At 42.5% G+C, this 18,449-nt stretch overlaps 1 protein-coding gene across 3 annotated transcripts; it reads right to left on the reverse strand.

Moving 5' to 3' along the window:
- Nucleotides 1-1,530: 1,530 nt before the first annotated feature.
- On the reverse strand, nucleotides 1,531-15,360 carry LOC139421293 (histone acetyltransferase KAT7-like). 3 transcript variants are annotated; one of them, XM_071172029.1, is made up of 14 exons: nucleotides 14,769-15,360; nucleotides 11,089-11,236; nucleotides 8,510-8,671; nucleotides 7,288-7,527; nucleotides 7,029-7,111; nucleotides 6,790-6,876; nucleotides 6,505-6,603; nucleotides 6,131-6,220; nucleotides 5,442-5,627; nucleotides 5,211-5,300; nucleotides 4,964-5,104; nucleotides 4,783-4,876; nucleotides 4,408-4,661; nucleotides 1,531-3,830 (listed from the first exon to the last, which is right to left on the reverse strand). In XM_071172029.1, the coding sequence occupies exons 1-14, from the start codon at nucleotides 14,781-14,783 to the stop codon at nucleotides 3,732-3,734; spliced, it is 1,788 nt and encodes a 595-aa protein (XP_071028130.1). In that variant the 5' UTR covers nucleotides 14,784-15,360; the 3' UTR covers nucleotides 1,531-3,731. The 3 variants fall into 3 exon arrangements, with proteins under 3 accessions (XP_071028130.1, XP_071028129.1, XP_071028131.1); XM_071172028.1 differs by having other exon boundaries at nucleotides 6,110-6,220; nucleotides 14,769-15,359; XM_071172030.1 differs by lacking the exons at nucleotides 6,131-6,220; nucleotides 6,505-6,603 and having other exon boundaries at nucleotides 14,769-15,357.
- Between the last annotated feature and the right edge of the window lie 3,089 nt (nucleotides 15,361-18,449).

An 18,449-nucleotide genomic window follows, 5' to 3' on the forward strand; every position in this document is an offset into this window, starting at 1 on the left:
GGCGGAGCAAAACATTGGAATATAAACTGACCACAGCGTTACCGATTGACAGGCACACGAGAGAGACCACACTATAACGCCTGTTACAACTTTGGCTTTGCTTAATAGATATCTGTTTGTTTCATACAGAAGAAACACCTGCAGCCTATCATCTATTCCCCCAAATTTACCGACATGGACGTTTTAAAGTTTGTGGTTTTGATAGTTGCAGTTTTTGCGCAGGTTTACTGTGCCCTGGGAACCCCAACCAGCGACGATGGAGATATTTGGTCGATTGAAAACTGGCAGGTAAAACGCACGTCCCTCTTCTGAAGTGCATAGCTAGTTGGAACTAGCGAATGTTGTAGCGTCCTGCTGCGTTCAAGCTATTATTTTTAGGTTTCACGTTTAGGACATCTGATAAGGCAATGGTTGATAGAAGGCTTCTGTTACTTATTCACTGTTACAATTATTGTTACAGAGGGATCCGTTGGAGAGTGGCTTGGCCTTCCGCGTGGCTGACCTCACCAAGAGGTCCGAATTGCAGCAGTTTCAACAACTCGTGGGGCAAAGCTCAGGTCAATTAAACTTTCATATCTTTTGATCTGGTCTGTTTTTTTTTGGGGGGGGGGGGGGGTCATAGTAAAATGAGCTTGTAGGCTATAATTTATAGAAATGATAGAAATTTGAATGAATTAAACACATTTAATTTCCAGATTTAGGAGTCCCTCAACCGAGTCTAAGTAGGTGTTTCAAATTTGAAAGCATTTTAAATTATTAAATTGGCCTGCTTTGGGCTATAACCTATATTATGTACTTCTCAAATAAATATGTGTGTGTGTGTGTTTGTGTTTCATCAGGGAATAAAGCAGACATGTTTATTGGACTCATGGGTCGAAGGTCCTCAAGTCGAGGTAGAGTCAAGCACTTTACCATATGATAAATATGTTAGCTATCATTCTTCAGAGCAATTTAAATCTAATGTATTTATTCCATATTTGTTTTTTTCCAGAGTCACAAGAGGAATGGAACAAGCCCCAGTATTACTAGAGATGAAGATATGAACTTGATTGTTCAAAGTCACTGTAATAATCAATGTTGCTCAAATTATTAATCAAGGTCAAAGCAATCCAATACATGCAACAAAGTTTAATTGATGTAACATAAGTAAGGAATGTGTAATGAGAGTCAATAATTATTTGACCCATGTGTTTAAAAACTGGGTCAGGGATTTGCTGCAACTAATTGACATTGTATGCCTTCCTTAATTGTATCATTCTGTACTCTTCTTTGCAATACAAGCTGCTTGTCATGTTCAATCAAGTATTTTGTTGTTGTTGCATAATATTAGATGGCTTGTTATGCATACAAACAGGTATATTTGTCTAACTTAAGATAATTCACGTGTCATCACTGAGAGCATTACTGAACTTCAAGATTCATTAATAGTGGAAAAAACAATTTGCTTTTCTGTGCTTCATATGAAATGCTGATAATTTGTCAGTGAACCCCTACACATACTGCCCCAGAAAGAACACCTTGCACACAGGATCAAGACATTTTGGAGTTCAGATTTATTGGAGAGGAAGCAAGTACAAAAGCAGGTGCACACAACTTATCTACATATTAATGCTGTACAGAGGTACTGCTGTGTAGCTACAGTGGTCTACTGCTCTTTTGATAGCTTATTGAAGAACAACTGCTTGTATGAAGGTGAACATTATGACCACGCACACTGGTTTCAGGTAAACCGAGCTGTTCTGGAGTTGCTTTCTATAGCTGCCATGACAGGCACAGGAGGAAGCATCAAGACAACACAGACCACAGCAACATGTTGGGAGGCAACATATGAAAGGCAGAGGTAAAGGAAGATAATTGTTTGTGGGAAATTAACAGTTGACCTGTTGTAGCAGTGTTCTCAGGTTCCAATAAAATATACAGTGAAATGAGCTGCAAGTTGACCTGCTATAATACCTCTAATGTATCTGTGTGATGTTAGGCCAAGTTAGCATCTATTCATGCCAAAGATGCTGATATTATAGACTCTTTGAAGAACCATGAACTTTGCAACTAAATCAAAATCATACCACAAAATATAGTGGACAGTGTACAATCTAGTTTTAGAGAGTCAAAATAAGGAAGTAAACAATCTGATCGGCAGGTATATTTCAAGGCCTTTCACTTAACATTCAAAAGCAGAAGGAATGACTGGCCCAAAACTATTTTAACATGCAATTTAAATTGGAAATCCAAAAGTTCAACACGAGTGCTTATATTCTGAAAATAATCATAAATGCCATATTATTGGAGAATTACTTTCTTAATTCAAACCTGGATCCAGTGAAATATGACAGTGAAATATACAGTCTAATTGGGCAGCCTTGAAGAAATACCTCCTCTCAGATTGAGCTCGTTTTGTTACTCCCCCATGACATACAAATGCACAGATCAAATAGCTTATTTTTTTAAATACACAAGAAAAACAAAAACAACCCAGAAACACAACTGAATAAAAACTCTACACAAGGATTAACACGGTTTCAGAATGACAGGGAAGTTTGTGAATCCTTTACGATGTTAATAAAGAGTTCACTTTGACATATGGTCAGTAAAGGCCATTTCTTCTGCAACTATAAAGATGTGCACTTTATATATTTATTGCCCTATTGTGGCTAGAAATTCTTGAGATGAGGGCCATACGTTGCTGTGGAAACTCAAAATCTTTATATACACACACACACACAGCAGATGGAGGTAATTTCTGGTGTCATCCAATGTATATGCACAATCAGTCTAGCAGTCAGTAACATTTGCAGCAATTCAAAATGTTGGTGAAAAAAAATCCATTATTTTATCCTTATACACAAATAGTCTCTATTGTTGGGTACTACATGCATTGTTCCTCTGCAACATGTTCGAGAAAATCTCTAATGACACGTTCAAATCTAGTTCTCAGTACGGCTAGGAAACCAGTCCTGCACATTTTAAAAACTTTCTTCAAATATACTTTGTCTTGCCAAACCTGTACCATAAAATCTTCTCTCTATCATTTAAATATATTGACAGCATGACTTGAACTTGACATCAAATTCGTATTTCGGCCTCAGACAAAACCTGACTGCAAATTCCAGTTCTGTTCTTTTTTCTTCTCTCCCAAAATGTTTACTTGTGCACTCTCCCTCATGGATTTAAAAGGAATGGATTGGGGTAAGGAACTTCCTCCAGCCAACGTTTTCACCAGTCCGATGCTTTTAAATACTTGAAAGAGTGCACACTGGAGAGATGGGGAAGAGGCAATCTTTCAGGAAGCCAAATTTAAAATAGCTTAAAAAAGGACATTAGCCAAAACAGCTTAAAACAGTGGTAAAACCAAACAGAAGTAAAAAATTAAAAAAATTAAAATAAAGCCAAAACCAAACAGAAACACTAAAGACAATCAAGACACATGGATACATTGTTGTGTTACCTCGACCCCTCCCCAGAAAGACAGCTATATTTCCATACATACTGACTGGCTCACTAGGTTAACACGGTTCTACTGAGAAGTCGTGTGAGGAAAGCTAGGGTCTGGTTTCAAGCAACCCACCATTAGTATTCTTCTTGATATTATGATCTACTACTTAAGCCTGGTTAGGACTCTCAATAATACTGATCAAAAAGTTGTTTGAAGTAAACTATTCTGATAGTGAGCTTTGAACCCATGTCATTGTGTTGGAGAGTTGGCGTGGTATGGTGTAGGGGGAAGAAGTGTCCTATGTTCCTTTAGGTGGGGTCCACTTTAAGGCGGTGGGTTCAATAGTCTTGCTGCTGCCACGCTTGGTCTCCTTGGCTTTCCAGTCGTCGATTAGGTCCTGGAGGAGATAGTTAGCATGTTAGCCTCAGAAGCCAAGGTTTGTCAAGCTCCGTTCCAAATCCTGTGGAAGTTCTCCTCAAAATGAAATTTAAAAGAAAGGACAGACAACAGTGGTATAGATGGAAACTAGACATGTTGCCACTTTCAAACCCATTAAATATTTAGCATGTTAAATTAATACACAACAGACAAACTGTCTGACACAGTAGAAAGAGAAACAAAGCCAATTAAAAAAATAAAGCAAAAAAAAAGCCTCTCCTGAGGGGAAACGTCACTAATACTCAAAATCCAATTCCCAAGTTCTCCAGACTTCCAATAGTAAAGTCAACGTGACGAGATTTGGAAGGATGGCTCCGTGAGGTTAGTAGCACGCTAGCACTGCTAGGCTCAATGATAAGTGGATGTCCAAGACAATATCGAGACTGAACTGACGTCTAATGGAATAACCCAAACCCCAACTAATTCCACAGTTAGTTGGAGAAATGTCCTGGCCGTCACACTAAATCAGAATTTGTTCTTGGCTGATTAAATAATATATAAAGAATAAATATATGAAGAAATGGTAGGTGACATACCTGTCTCTTCAAGACCAGGTGCTTCCCTTTCCAGTACTTGAGCATCTGGAGGGACTGCAGGGTGCTGACGATGTCTACTGGGTTGACGGCTGTCTCCTGGCTGATCTCCTTGATGGAGATCTCCTTCCCCTGGAACTGGTTGAGGTAGCGCAGCAGCACCTCCTTCCAGTAGGACCTGTAGCTGATTAGGCCCAGGTCTGAGAGGGGCCGCTCTGGAGAGCCCACCTTCTCCTCCACTTTAGACAGTAAGTAACCTGGGAGAGGGCAGACCACACACAGGGTTACACAGAGACCAGGGTTAGAGAGAAACCAGGACCAGACACAGGGTTACAGAGAGATCAGGTAGAGAAACCACAAGGTAGTGGCTGTACTCACTGAAGTCAATCAGCATCTTTCCGTAGCCCTGCCTCATGTACTGTGGCATGGTGAGGATACAGGAGACATTGTAGTTCAGGAACGAGTTCTTCTCCTAAAATGGGAGGGCATAGACGTTTCGAGTTTGAGAAAAGCAGTTCATAAATAAAACGTAGCATTATGACTACGACTGACTGGTTACCTTTGAGAAGTAGCCAACAAGATGGCAGCCGGTGTTGTCAGCCTCTGTCATGACGTAGAAGAGGAAGGGCTCCACGTCGTAGTATAGGGTCTTGTGGTCCAGGAAGAGCTTAGCCAGAAGGCACAGGTTTTGGCAGTAGATCTGTGGACGATAGGGTCATTTAGCAGGGCTATGGTCAGAGCAGGGTAGTCATAACATTCACAAGGCAAGATAACATAACATTCCTGGGACCCCAGCAAACTCTCACCTTGTTCTTTTTACCGTCCACCTCAAAGACGGAGATGTTTCCCTTTCGATAGATCTCATCCCCTGGTGGGTGTTTCCAGACACACTTGGCCTGTACAGGGGGACGGACAGCACCGATCATCATACAAAAACCTACTGAGAACTGAGATCCACTCTGAAACGTCTGAATCCATCCATAAAGAACAATCAGAAAACACCGGAGAAACTAATTGACATGCACCAACGTTCTCACCATGTGCCGGCGCAGGATGGTCAGACTCTTCATGTACTTGAGGCAGAACTCACACATGTAGAGGCGTCCCAGGCGGGCGTACTCCTCGGGGTAGGGCGAGTGGTACCAGGTGTCCAGCTCGTAGCGGCCAAACACAATGGTCTTGATCATGTTGCTGCCCTCCGCCACCTGGCCCTGCAGCTTCTCCTGCAGCAGGCGGAGGACAGGGAGAGGGGACAGAAAAGAGAGGAGGAAGAGAGAGGTTTGACCAACGCAGCGAGGGAGAGGGGCAGGCAAAACGCCACGGGAGGAGAACTCATTACTCTCCGTGGAAGCGACCACAGAGAATACGCTTTCATTTGGGAAAAAAGGTTATAAATATGTGTGGAAAGGATAAGAGAGAGCTTTGATTTGGAAGACTGAAAGGGGAGCCTCTTAAAGATAACGGCTAGAGTAAATCTAGCTCAAAGAGAGTGAAGAAGAACTTCTCCATAAACTACCCGGTCTTGTAACTGACAACACCAGACAGTGTGAGTAGCCAGATTACCCAGAATGCTCCCTGTCTGGCACTGCCCACCATAAACGGTGAGAGCTGGGCGTCGACTGGGCCCAGTCCAGACAGTCACTAGTACAGGCTCAGGAAAAGAAAGAGGAAAATGGGAGGAAGGGCGATGAGTTCGCTCTCTTACAAGATCCTCCGAAGCACGTGCCTGGGCTTTTCGAAAGAGCTCCAGGTCGTAATCACTTGTGATGTTCTCCAGGAGGGGCTCTCGGTTGTTGCCGTGGGACTGCCGGTGATCCTGGGACATCAGAGAGGGAGAAGAAGCCTTTAACCTCAGAACAATCAGCACATCTCTTCAACCGGACACATTATTTACCTTCAACATATCTGTTGTCCGAACAGTTGTCAAACTGTGCTTGCGAGACACTTTTTAATATTGGAAGTATTATATTTGTTTACCTTTCGTATGGGATAAGAGTGTATTACAACGCGTAGGCTACAGCTTTTTCTTCTGACTCTAATGGAAAAGGGTCATTTTTTCTTTCCTAGAGTTTGGATTAGAGGTCAGATCATCACACTCACCATGTACTGGTCTTTCTGCTCTTTTAGCAGACCCGAGTTCCTCTTCTTCCTCATTTCCGTCACCTTCTCCTTGTACCTCATCTGTCTCTCCGTTGGGGCCTAATCCATTATGCAATGTTATGAAACTGCCATGATACTGCCTTTAAATCCAAATCCTTAACTAATTTGCGCCCTATTGCCTTTCTTGAAACATTTACTGCAAGGAGGGACAAATCCAAACCAAAAACAGTAGCGTAGTGATAAAATGAGATGGTCGACCAAATGAAAGGCCCAGGATCATAGTACCTGGTGACGGGTACCGTGTCTGTTCTCATCCTGCCGGTGGGACAGCGTCCGCTCCTCCACCTGTTTGTCACGAGAGGAGGCCCTCGTCTGTGAAGAGAAATCCCGTTTGGTAAGCCATCCCTACTAAAGATATGCCTACAGTATGTTGTTTTATTAAGTAGTAGGCAGACAGATTTCAGACACGGCCCAAGAATCCCACACCTCAACACTAAGGCCAACTTCCAAGGTCTTGTATTTACCTTGCATTCATCTACAGAGAGGTTGTGGAAGAGAGGGCAGCCAGATATTGAGAAGTGTCTCTCATGTTTCCCTGTCAAATGGCCTGAAAAACAATAAAACAGAGAACGTCAAGTGAAACAAATGCAGAACATAACAATTAACAGTGCGTTTTGAAGGTGTAGCGTTCTGAGGTCCACTTTGCACAAAAAGTCAACAATGTAAATAAATGTCCTGCCCTCATTGACGGTGGAGCTGACAGTTAAGAATGAGATCATTTACCCAGGGAGTTGCAGCCTGGTGTGGGGCACTTCATGTTGAAGTTGTAGCTCTCGTGGAAGCGACGGCGCTTGGGCCTGTGGGAGAGGTCGCTGCCAGAGTCTTTGAGTGACAGCTCCTTGGCCAGGGACTCGTCAGGAGAGGCGTTAGGGCTGGACACGTCAATGTCCGACTCCGATGAGAGGGCGTTCCCTGTTGGGGTGCGGGGCGGAGACTCGTCCTGGTCTGCTGCTCGCTTCAGGTCTGGAAAAGCCAACGAGGAGAAGAACACATGTGAAGGAATTGTTATACTCACAATCCCGACAGACACCTCACATTTTTTTATTTGACCTTTATTTAACTAGGCAAGTCAGTTAAGAACAAATTATTATTTACAATAACGGCCTACCCCGACGACGCTGGGCCAATTGTGCGCCGCCCTATGGGACTCCCAATCATGGCCGGTTGTGATACAGCCTGGAATCGAATCAGGGTCTGTAATGACGCCTCTAGCACTGAGACGCAGTGCCTTAGACCGCTGTGCCACTCGGGAGCCCACACGATGGGGCTTAGTTCATATTTCAAATGCCTGGCATGGATCTAGAATTATAAATGAGGATATTCCAACTATCTCAACACTTTCTCACAGTACCATGTTTATATAGTTTCAGAACACAAGATTCCATTTTGTTGTGATGCTGCTACACACACACTATGCTATATATTTTTTTGTCAATGTTGGTGATGCATTTGTTTTTCACAAAATTCTTGCACGCCCCCTTCAGGTTTTCCCAAGGCATGTTTTTCCAAAGGCAAAAAGTGAGGGGTATGAAATAGGACAAGAGGGGATGACGACTCATCGTGACACCAAACACCCAATACATGATCACATACAACGACCCCACCACACCAGGAATGGAACCCAAAGGAATGAATAGGGATGGTAGCTACAAGCATAGGCTGCAATTTTCAGCTGTCTGAGTTATGAGCAGAAACATAACAAATGAGTGGAATAACATGTGGAGGACAACACAAGCTCAAATCATCTATGTTTGAGGACACAAGTCCAAAACAAACTTAAAGAGTAGAAATGCGCTGGTTGAGCATCACTGCCTGTTTGAAAACTTAAAATGATACAATGAAAATATATCCTAAATAACACAGTGGGTGGCCAGCTCTCAGGTGTGGACAATTGAGCGGGGGGGGGACTGTGAGAGAAAGTGACCATGCTGCCTCGTTCTCCTACCTTCCACATGCTGCTCCGTGTCCGACCCCGAAGAGCGACTCTGGCGCAGAGGGTATTTCTTGGGGGTGACCGGCGGCCCTTGCTGCAGACTACGGCTACGGGTCACACGCCGGGCAGAGAAGGTCACCACCTCTGCTGGGCTGATCTGGACAGGGCTGGAATCTAAAAATACATTTTTTTAAACAGGCGTCTTCAGGGGTCTCTGGCCCTCAGAAGTAATGTAGCAGGCTAGGAGCTACAAGTCTTCTGTCTCGTCAATGGAGAAATCCCTTTCAAGCAGACACTTACACTCCCTTAACAAACGGATTCATTTCCACAACATACCTGACCATATACAGTGCCTTGCGAAAGTATTCGGCCCCCTTGAACTTTGCGACCTTTTGCCACATTTCAGGCTTCAAACATAAATATATAAAACTGTATTTTTTTGTGAAGAATCAACAACAAGTGGGACACAATCATGAAGTGGAACGACATTTATTGGATATTTCAAACTTTTTTAACAAATCAAAAACTGAAAAATTGGGCGTGCAAAATTATTCAGCCCCTTTACTTTCAGTGCAGCAAACTCTCTCCAGAAGTTCAGTGAGGATCTCTGAATTATCCAATGTTGACCTAAATGACTAATGATGATAAATACAATCCACCTGTGTGTAATCAAGTCTCCGTATAAATGCACCTGCACTGTGATAGTCTCAGAGGTCCGTTAAAAGCGCAGAGAGCATCATGAAGAACAAGGAACACACCAGGCAGGTCTGAGATACTGTTGTGAAGAAGTTTAAAGCTGGATTTGGATACAAAAAGATTTCCCAAGCTTTAAACATCCCAAGGAGCACTGTGCAAGCGATAATATTGAAATGGAAGGAGTATCAGACCACTGCAAATCTACCAAGACCTGGCCGTCCCTCTAAACTTTCAGCTCATACAAGGAGAAGACTGATCAGAGATGCAGCCAAGAGGCCCATGATCACTCTGGATGAACTGCAGAGATCTACAGCTGAGGTGGGAGACTCTGTCCATAGGACAACAATCAGTCGTATATTGCACAAATCTGGCCTTTATGGAAGAGTGGCAAGAAGAAAGCCATTTCTTAAAGATATCCATAAAAAGTGTTGTTTAAAGTTTGCCACAAGCCACCTGGGAGACACACCAAACATGTGGAAGAAGGTGCTCAGGTCAGATGAAACCAAAATTGAACTTTTTGGCAACAATGCAAAACGTTATGTTTGGCGTAAAAGCAACACAGCTGAACACACCATCCCCACTGTCAAACATGGTGGTGGCAGCATCATGGTTTGGGCCTGCTTTTCTTCAGCAGGGAGAGGGAAGATGGTTAAAATTGATGGGAAGATGGATGGATCCAAATACAGGACCATTCTGGAAGAAAACCTGATGGAGTCTGCAAAAGACCTGAGACTGGGACGGAGATTTGTCTTCCAACAAGACAATGATCCAAAACATAAAGCAAAATCTACAATGTAATGGTTCAAAAATAAACATATCGAGGTGTTAGAATGGCCAAGTCAAAGTCCAGACCTGAATCCAATTGAGAATCTGTGGAAAGAACTGAAAACTGATGTTCACAAATGCTCTCCATCCAACCTCACTGAGCTCGAGCTGTTTTGCAAGGAGGAATGGGAAATAATTTCAGTCTCTCGATGTGCAAAACTGATAGAGACATATCCCAAGCGACTTACAGCTGTAATCGCAGCAAAAGGTGGCGCTACAAAGTATTAACTTAAGGGGGCTGAATAATTTTGCACGCCCAATTTTTCAGTTTTTGATTTGTTAAAAAAGTTTGAAATATCCAATAAATGTCGTTCCACTTCATGATTGTGTCCCACTTGTTGTTGATTCTTCACAAAAAAATACAGTTTTATATCTTTATGTTTGAAGCCTGAAATGTGGCAAAAGGTCGCAAAGTTCAAGGGGGCCGAATACTTTCGCAAGGCACTGTAGGATTCATATACAGGCAACAAAAACAAAAACATAGGCCCAAGCAGTAAGCTATTTGTTGTATATAACAACTTAATAACAATATCAGTTCAGTTGTCACATTGAGGACCAAGGGACGTGCCAAGCTTTTCAAAAACCACATTGAAAAAAAACTGGATGCATTCTATAACAAAAGGGAGTGGGAATAATATCATCCTCTACTCAAACCATGACCGCCAGACCGAATAGGGATCAGGGGGGGATGACTGCTGTCTAAACCTATTCACAGTTTATGAGCTTGAATGCTGATATACAATGGCTATTGTACAGCAAGAGATAACAACTCATGAGCACATCTATGGGTATATCTACAGACAGACAAAAGAGAACCCCAGCATTACAGTCAGTATCCTCATTTTGAATCTTCTGACTTAGACTATTGTCATAACATTTGGTTCAATGACCGAGACTGAAAACTCATAGGGATGGAATCCAAGGGATTCATAGTTATTCAGCAGATTCTTGATGCAGAAAAATAACAATATAAATATCTTGGCCATCTCATGACAGTTCCATATCAAAACTGCATTGTTGTATTCAGCGCATGTGACAAATAAAATTTGATTTGAAAACAGCATATTTACCTTGAGAACTTTGGCTGAGTCGCAGCGATGCCCGGGTGAGGCGCGTGTTCCTCCGTGTTCTCCCATAGGTCTCGATTCTGTCTGTGTGCTCATGGTCAGCAGAGAAGTCTGAATCCTCAGTGCCCTCTGAGCTGCTCCCAGCATTCCTCTTTCATAGAACAAAAGGAAAGATCATCGTCAGTTATGCACATCAATCAGTAACATAAATATCACGCTTCTTTGGTTTGGTTTCTGTTAGCTTGTATAAACAAAACTGCTATCGTTGAATCCATTTATGATTATCATGAAGCATCACTTGTGTGCCCCAATCTTCCTATCTTCCAACATGTGGGAGGAAACAGCGCAATAGCCGCTCTAACTGGGACGTGAATAGGCTATATTCAGTAGCCTACAGTGCATTCGGAAAGTATTCAGACCCCTTGACTTTATCCACATTTTGTTACGTTACAGCCATATTCTAAAATAGATTAAATTGTTTTTTCCTCCTCAATCTACACACAATACCCCATAATGACAAAGCAAAAAGTTTTTTTATTTTAGCAAATTTATCAAATATATCACATTTACATACGTACTCAGACTGTTTACTCAGTACTTTGTTGAAGCACCTTTGGCAGTGATTACCCATTCTTCTCTGCAGACCCTCTAAAGCTCTGTCAGGTTGGATGGGGAGCATCACTGCACAGCTATTTTCAGGTCTGTCCAGAGATGTTGGATTGGGTTCAAGTCCGGCCACTCAAGGACATTCAGAGACTTTTCCCGAAGCCACTCATGCGTCGTCTTGGCTGTGTGCTTAGGGTCGTTGTCCTGTTGGTAGGTGAACCTTCACGCCAGTCTGAGGTCCTGAGGGCTCTGGAGCAGGTTTTCATCAAGGATCTCTCTGTACTTTGCTCCGTTCATCTTTTCCTCGATCCTGACTAGTCTGCCAGTCCCCGGACACTGAAAAACAACCCCACAGCATGATGCTGCCTCCACCATGCTTCACTTTAGGGATGATGCCAAGTTTACTCCAGACTTGGTTTCATCAGACCATAGAATCTTGTTTCTCATGGTCAGAGTCCTTTAGGTGCTTTTTGGAAAACTCCAAGAGGGCATGTGCCTTTCACTAAGGAGTGGCTTCCGTCTGGCCACTCTACCATAAAGGCCTGATTGGTGGAGTGCTGCAGAGATGGTTGTCCTTCTGGAAGGTTCTCCCATCTCCACAGAGGAACTCTGGAGCTCTGTCAGAGTAACCATTGGGTTCTTGGTCACATCCCTGACCAAGGCTCCGATTGCTCAGTTTGGCCGGGCGGCCAACTCTACGAAGAGTCTTGGTGGTTCTAAACTTCCATTTAAAAAAAGATCAAGTTGTCGAAACATCTTAAGGATGATCAATGGAAACAGGATGCACCTGAGCTCAATTTCGAGTCTCATAGCAAAGGGTCTGAATACTTACGTAAATAAGGTGTTTAAAAAAAAATACATTTTCAAGAATTTCTAAAAAACTGTTTTTGCATTGTCATTATGGGGTATTGTGTAGATATGAGATGTTTTTTAAATGTTTTAAATACATTTTAGAATAAGGCTGTAACGTAACAGAATGTGGAAAAGGGGAAGGGGTCTGAATACTTTCCGAATACACTGTATATCCCCAATATAGCTCCGGTCTCCCCTAATCTGCATCGGATGCACTCATAAATTCTCTGCTACTCACAGAATGTTTCAGAGATCTCAAGTTATGATGCTGCGTGCATTTCATCAAATGCTCGCAGTCAAACAACAAATAATGCGACACAGATTATTTTCCTGTGTTTAGTCCAGACTGCATTCTCACCTGCAGTGAACCGCACCACGGTATGAATTGAATCGGACAGAGTACACCCTTTTTGAAAAAATCATGGTGCGTTGTTCAGTGTGCTCCCAAGTGCAGATAGTAATCACACCAGTCCAAACGAGCCGAACTAAGGGGTAAACGCACCTGAGGTCGGGGAGAAAATGCACCAAACCAATTGTGCAAAAGCCCCCTACAACTGCAAAAACATCTGGCAAAGAAATGTACTTTATGTCCTGAATAGAAAGCGTTATGTTTGGGGCAAATCCCAACACATCACTGATTACCACTCTTCATATTTTCAAACATGGTGGTGGCTGCCTCATGTTATGGGTATGCTTGTCATCAGCAAGGACAAGCACATTTTTTAGGATAAAAGAAATGGAATAGAGCTGAGCACAGGCAAAATCCTAGAGGAAAACCTAAACACTGGGTAACAAATTCACCTTTCAGCAGGACAATAACATAAAACACAAGGACAAACATACACAAGAGTTGCTTATCAAGATGGCATTGAATGTTCCTGAGTGGCCTAGCTACAGTTTTGACTTGAAATTGGCTTGAAAATGGCTGTCTAGCAGTGATCGACAACCAACTTGACAGAGCTTGAAGAATTTAAAAAAGAATAATGTGCAAATATTGTACAATCCAGGTGTGCAAAGTTCTTCGAGACTTACCCAGAAAGACACAGTTGTAATTGGAAAATGTGATTCTAACATGTATTGGACACAGGTGTGAATACTTCTGATTTCATTTTTAATAAATTTGCTAAAACTACATGTTTTCATTTTGTCATTATGGGGTATTGTGTGTAGACGGGTGAGAAAAAACATCTAATCAATTTTGAATTCAGGCTGTCACACAACAACATGTGGAATAAGTCAAGGGGTATGAAAACTTTCTGAAGGCACTGTATGTTTTGAAGCAAACTGGACTGGAGTACTAGCTAGTAAAAAAAAATCATAATCCAACAGCATAAGCACATAAAATACAAGAATCACCCGAAAATATTGTTTACAGGGGTCAATGGTTACACCTTTATTAATATGGAGGAGGAGCATGTGTTCAAGCAACACTTCCGTAGTACTTTTCCCACAATGCACCATGTCAAAACATTTACCAACGGCCAGAATTGAAATCCGCTCGGGAAATGTTCCAAAACAAACATGAACATGAAACGGACCATACATATGTATATCAATAACATTACGTTACCAACTAGCGTTGCGAAAATAATTTCGAGATGAAAATGGCTCAACAATCTTGAGGGCACTTTGTGTCTTTAAACCAATTGCAAGTGAGGAAAGGCGGGACATGAGAATATTAAACCAATTGACACTATGTTATTCCTGAATCAATCCAATAAAATCGTTGTTTTCAGGAAGACAAGTATTTCCCTCACCACCAGCAGGATTCAACTAGCTACAGCCAGAGAGGTTTGAAGCTATATAACACCTTTTGCGTACACCCTGCGGGCCTGTTCCACCAAGCTTTTGGTTCCATCACTGCTAGCTGGTGGTTCATCTGTAAGCTAGATAACTACGTTAGCTAGCTAAAACGACTGTGAAGAAATGTTCAAATGCGCCCCATCACAATAGCCATGAATGAACACTCACAGATTGCTAGCAAGCATTAGCTAGACCAGTATCGCATCAGCTTACCATGGCATTTGTGCTATTCTAAATGTTACAACTTATTGTGCTATGCTTGAACGCAAACTAGGGTTCAATTGGCTCCTATTTGTCACGTTATAGTGACATGATAGCTAATTAGCTAAACAAATTAACATTACATATAACGTTAGCTAGCATGAGTCAGTCACCTGTATTTTACCACCAACGTTAAGTATCTAAATCAACCAAGTTCTTACCTTTCTCCGAGGCATATTTCACTTTAACGGCGTCTGTTTTAAGACGTTGGCTATCCCTTGGCAGTAAAAATAAACACCGCGTTTTAAAATTAAAATGCTCACTAAATAAACTGGTTGACTGGACATACCGCTCAACGTTTGTCTCACACTTCCGTGGTATGTTCAAGCAAGTCGACACGTTTCGGAATGTTTTGAAACGGTTCAACTGTTATTCAATTGGCCACTAGATGGCAGTGTTGTAACTTGTACACGATGGTCCCTTGTGTAAAGGCCCCTTGCTATTCGGAATCCTTGGGATGTCCCTACCCCCCACATTGAAGTTGAAATGTAAGGTTAGGGTTTAGAGGTAGGGACATCCCAAGGGCCCCAGAGAGTGTAAATCAAAGTTTATTTGTCACGTGTGCCAAATACAACAGGTGTAGTAGACCTTACAGTGAAATGCTTACTTACAGGCTCTAACCAATAGTGAATAATAGGTAGGAAAATAAATAAAACAACAGTAAAAAGACAGGCTATATACAGTAGCGAGGCTATAAAAGTAGCGAGGCTACATACAGACACTGGTTAGTCAGGCTGATTGAGGTAGTATGTACATGTAGATATGGTTAAAGTGACTATGCATATATGATGAACATATGGTGGTGGGTGGGACACAATGTAGATAGCCCGGTTAGCCAATGTGCGGGAGCACTGGTTGGTCAGCTAAATTGAGGTAGTATGTACATGAATATATAGTTTAAGTGACTATGCATATATGATAAACAGAGAGTAGCAGCGTAAAAATATGGGTTGGTTGGGGGGGGGCACAATGCAAATAGTCCGGGTCGCCATTTGATTACCTGTTCAGGAGTTTTATGGCTTGGGGGTAAAAACTGTTGAGAAGCCTTTTTGTCCTAGACTTGGCACTCCGGTACTGCTTGCAATGTGGTAGTAGAGAGAACATGACTTGGGTGGCTGGGGTCTTTGACAATTTTTAGGGCCTTCCTCTGACACCGCCTGGTGTAGAGTTCCTGGATGGCAAGCAGTTTAGCACAAGGGATGTACTGGGCCGTACGCACTACCTTCTGTATTGCCTTGCGGTCAGAGGCCGAGCAATTGCAGTACCAGGCAGTGATGCAAATCCTTTTAGTTTCCTGAGGGGGAATAGGCTTTGTCGTTTCCTCTTCACGACTGTCTTGGTGTGTTTGGACCATTCTAATTGGTTGTTGATGTGGACACCAAGGAACTTGAAGCTCTCAACCTGCTCCTCCTTTTCCTGTAGTCCACAATCATCTCCTTAGTATTGATCACGTTGAGGGATAGGTTGTTATTCTGGCACCATCCGGACAGGTCTCTGACCTCCTCCTATAGGCTGTCTCGTCGTTGTCGGTGATCAGGCCTACCACTGTTGTGTCGTCTACAAACTTAATGATGGTGTTGGAGTCATACCTGGCCATGCAGTCGTGGGTGAACAGGGAGTACAGGAGGGGACTGAGTACACACCCCTGGGGAACTCCAGTGTTGAGGATCAGCATGGCAGATGTGTTGCTACCTACCCTCACCACCTGGGGGTGGCCCGTCAGGAAGTCCAGGATCTAGTTGCAGAGGGAGGTGTTCAGTCCCAGGATCCTGTACAGGGAAATACATTGATACACTGACTCATATAGTTTACATAAAAATAGACTGTGTATTTTTTTCCTGAGGTAAGATACAGTACAGCACACAAGATGCATAGCAAGTCGTTTGATGAGGATGTAAATAGACCATTCATTCATCGTAGAGCGCTCATTGAGTGTATATCAGGGGACCTCCCCTCCCCCACACATTCTGTCTTTGCTACTAAGTCTCACTCCCACTGAGTTCTATAGAGTTCTATACTGAACAAAAATATAAATGCAACATGCAACAATTTCAAAGATTTTACTGTTACAGTTCATGTAAGGAAATCAGTCAATTTAAATTCATTAGGCCCTAATCTATGGCTTTCACATGACTGGGAATACAGATGTGCATCTGTTGGTCACATATAACTTTTTTTTTTAAAGTAGGGACATGTATCAGAAAGCCAGTCAGTATCTGGTGTGACCACCATTTGCCTCATGCAGTGCGACACATTTCCTTCGCATAGAGTTGATCAGGCTATTGATTGTGGCCTCTTCTTCAATGGCTGTGCGAAGTTCCTGGATGTTGGCGGGAACTGGAACAGACTGTCTTACACGTCGATCCAGAGCATCCCAAACATGCTCAATGGGTGTCATGCCTGGTGAGTATGCGGGCCATGGAAGGACTGGGAAATTATCAGCTTCTAGGAATTGTGTACAGATCCTTGCGACATGGGGCAGTGCATTATCATGCTGAAACATGAGGTGATGGCGGCGGATGAATGGCACGACAATGTGCCTCAGGATCCCGTCACGGGATGTGCATTCAAATTGCCATTGATAAAATGCAATTGTTTTCATTGTCCGTAGCTTACAACTGCCCAAACAGTTGCCCAAACACAAAATTGACATCAGCAAACCACTCGCCCACACGATGCCATCTGCCCGGTACAGTTGAAACTGGGATTAATGCGTGAAGAGCACACCTCTCCAGCTTGCTAGTGGCCATCAAAGGTGAGCATTTGCCCACTGAAGTCGATTACGTGGCAGACTGCAGTACACGAGGTCTGCTGTTGTGAGGCCGGTTCGACACACTGCCAAATTCTCTAAAACAAGGTTGGAGGCAGCTTATGATAGAGAAATTAACATTCATTTCTCTGGCAACAGCTCTGGTGGACATTCCTGCAGTCATTCAATTGCACGCTCCCTCAAAACTTGAGACAACTGTGGCATTGTGTTGTGTGACACCTGTGTAATGATCATGCTGTTTAATCAGCTTGTTGATATGCCACACTTGTCAGGTGGATGGATTATCTTGGCAAAGGAGATATGCTCAATAACAGGGATGTAAACCAATTTGTATGTAAAATTTGAGCGAAATCTGCTTTTTGTCCGTATAGTAGATTTCTGGGATTCTTGGTTTCAGCTCATGAAACATGGGACCAACACTTTACATGTTGCGTTTTTGTTCAGTGTATATGTAATTATATGCTCACCCTCCTTCTCTCCCTATAACAATATTTCATGAAGACAAGAAACCGATTGGGAGTGCTTCTTGATTTTACAATCTAAAGTCTGAATCCTCCACAAGCTTTTCTGGCTGAGAGCGATAACAAATGCATGAACTATGGTCTATCTACAGTAAGTGATGATTCATTATGCTATTTGATAGTCAAATAAAATGTGCCATTGGGTATTACAAATCACAGGGCATTTACAGGAAAAGGGGTTGTTTCATAGAACATGATTCATCTGGATTGTACACAATAAAAAATATATATATTTAATTTTAAAATAATTGTCTCATATCATATAAAAAGAAAACCAAGTAGTGAGCTAATAACGGCTTTATATTGCTGTCTAATTTCTCAGGGCAAGCCCTGTCCATGACCACTGCACTGTGTGAGGTTACCAGCACTTCTCCATTGAAAAACGACAGCTGATCCCTCTATGGACGTTTTATCCCCCCAACGGACAATTACCCTGCCCACGCCCAATGAACATTTATATTGATCATTGTCACGTTGTAGACATGTATGCTGAATAATAATAATAATTATTTGTATTTTTTTATTGTTTCATTCATACCTGCACTGCTGGA

This window comes from Oncorhynchus clarkii, chromosome 12 (assembly GCF_045791955.1).
Source record: "Oncorhynchus clarkii lewisi isolate Uvic-CL-2024 chromosome 12, UVic_Ocla_1.0, whole genome shotgun sequence".
Taxonomy (NCBI): Eukaryota; Metazoa; Chordata; class Actinopteri; order Salmoniformes; family Salmonidae; genus Oncorhynchus; species Oncorhynchus clarkii.

Bases quoted from the DNA above. Each gene is read 5' to 3' on its own strand.
- LOC139421293 (XM_071172028.1), bottom strand. The intron at 6,877-7,028 runs GTAAATACAAGA...TTCTCTTCACAG, and splicing joins TCTCTGTAGATGAATGCAAG to ACGAGGGCCTCCTCTCGTGA. The intron at 4,662-4,782 runs GTGAGTACAGCC...GCCCTCTCCCAG, and splicing joins AAAGATGCTGATTGACTTCA to GTTACTTACTGTCTAAAGTG.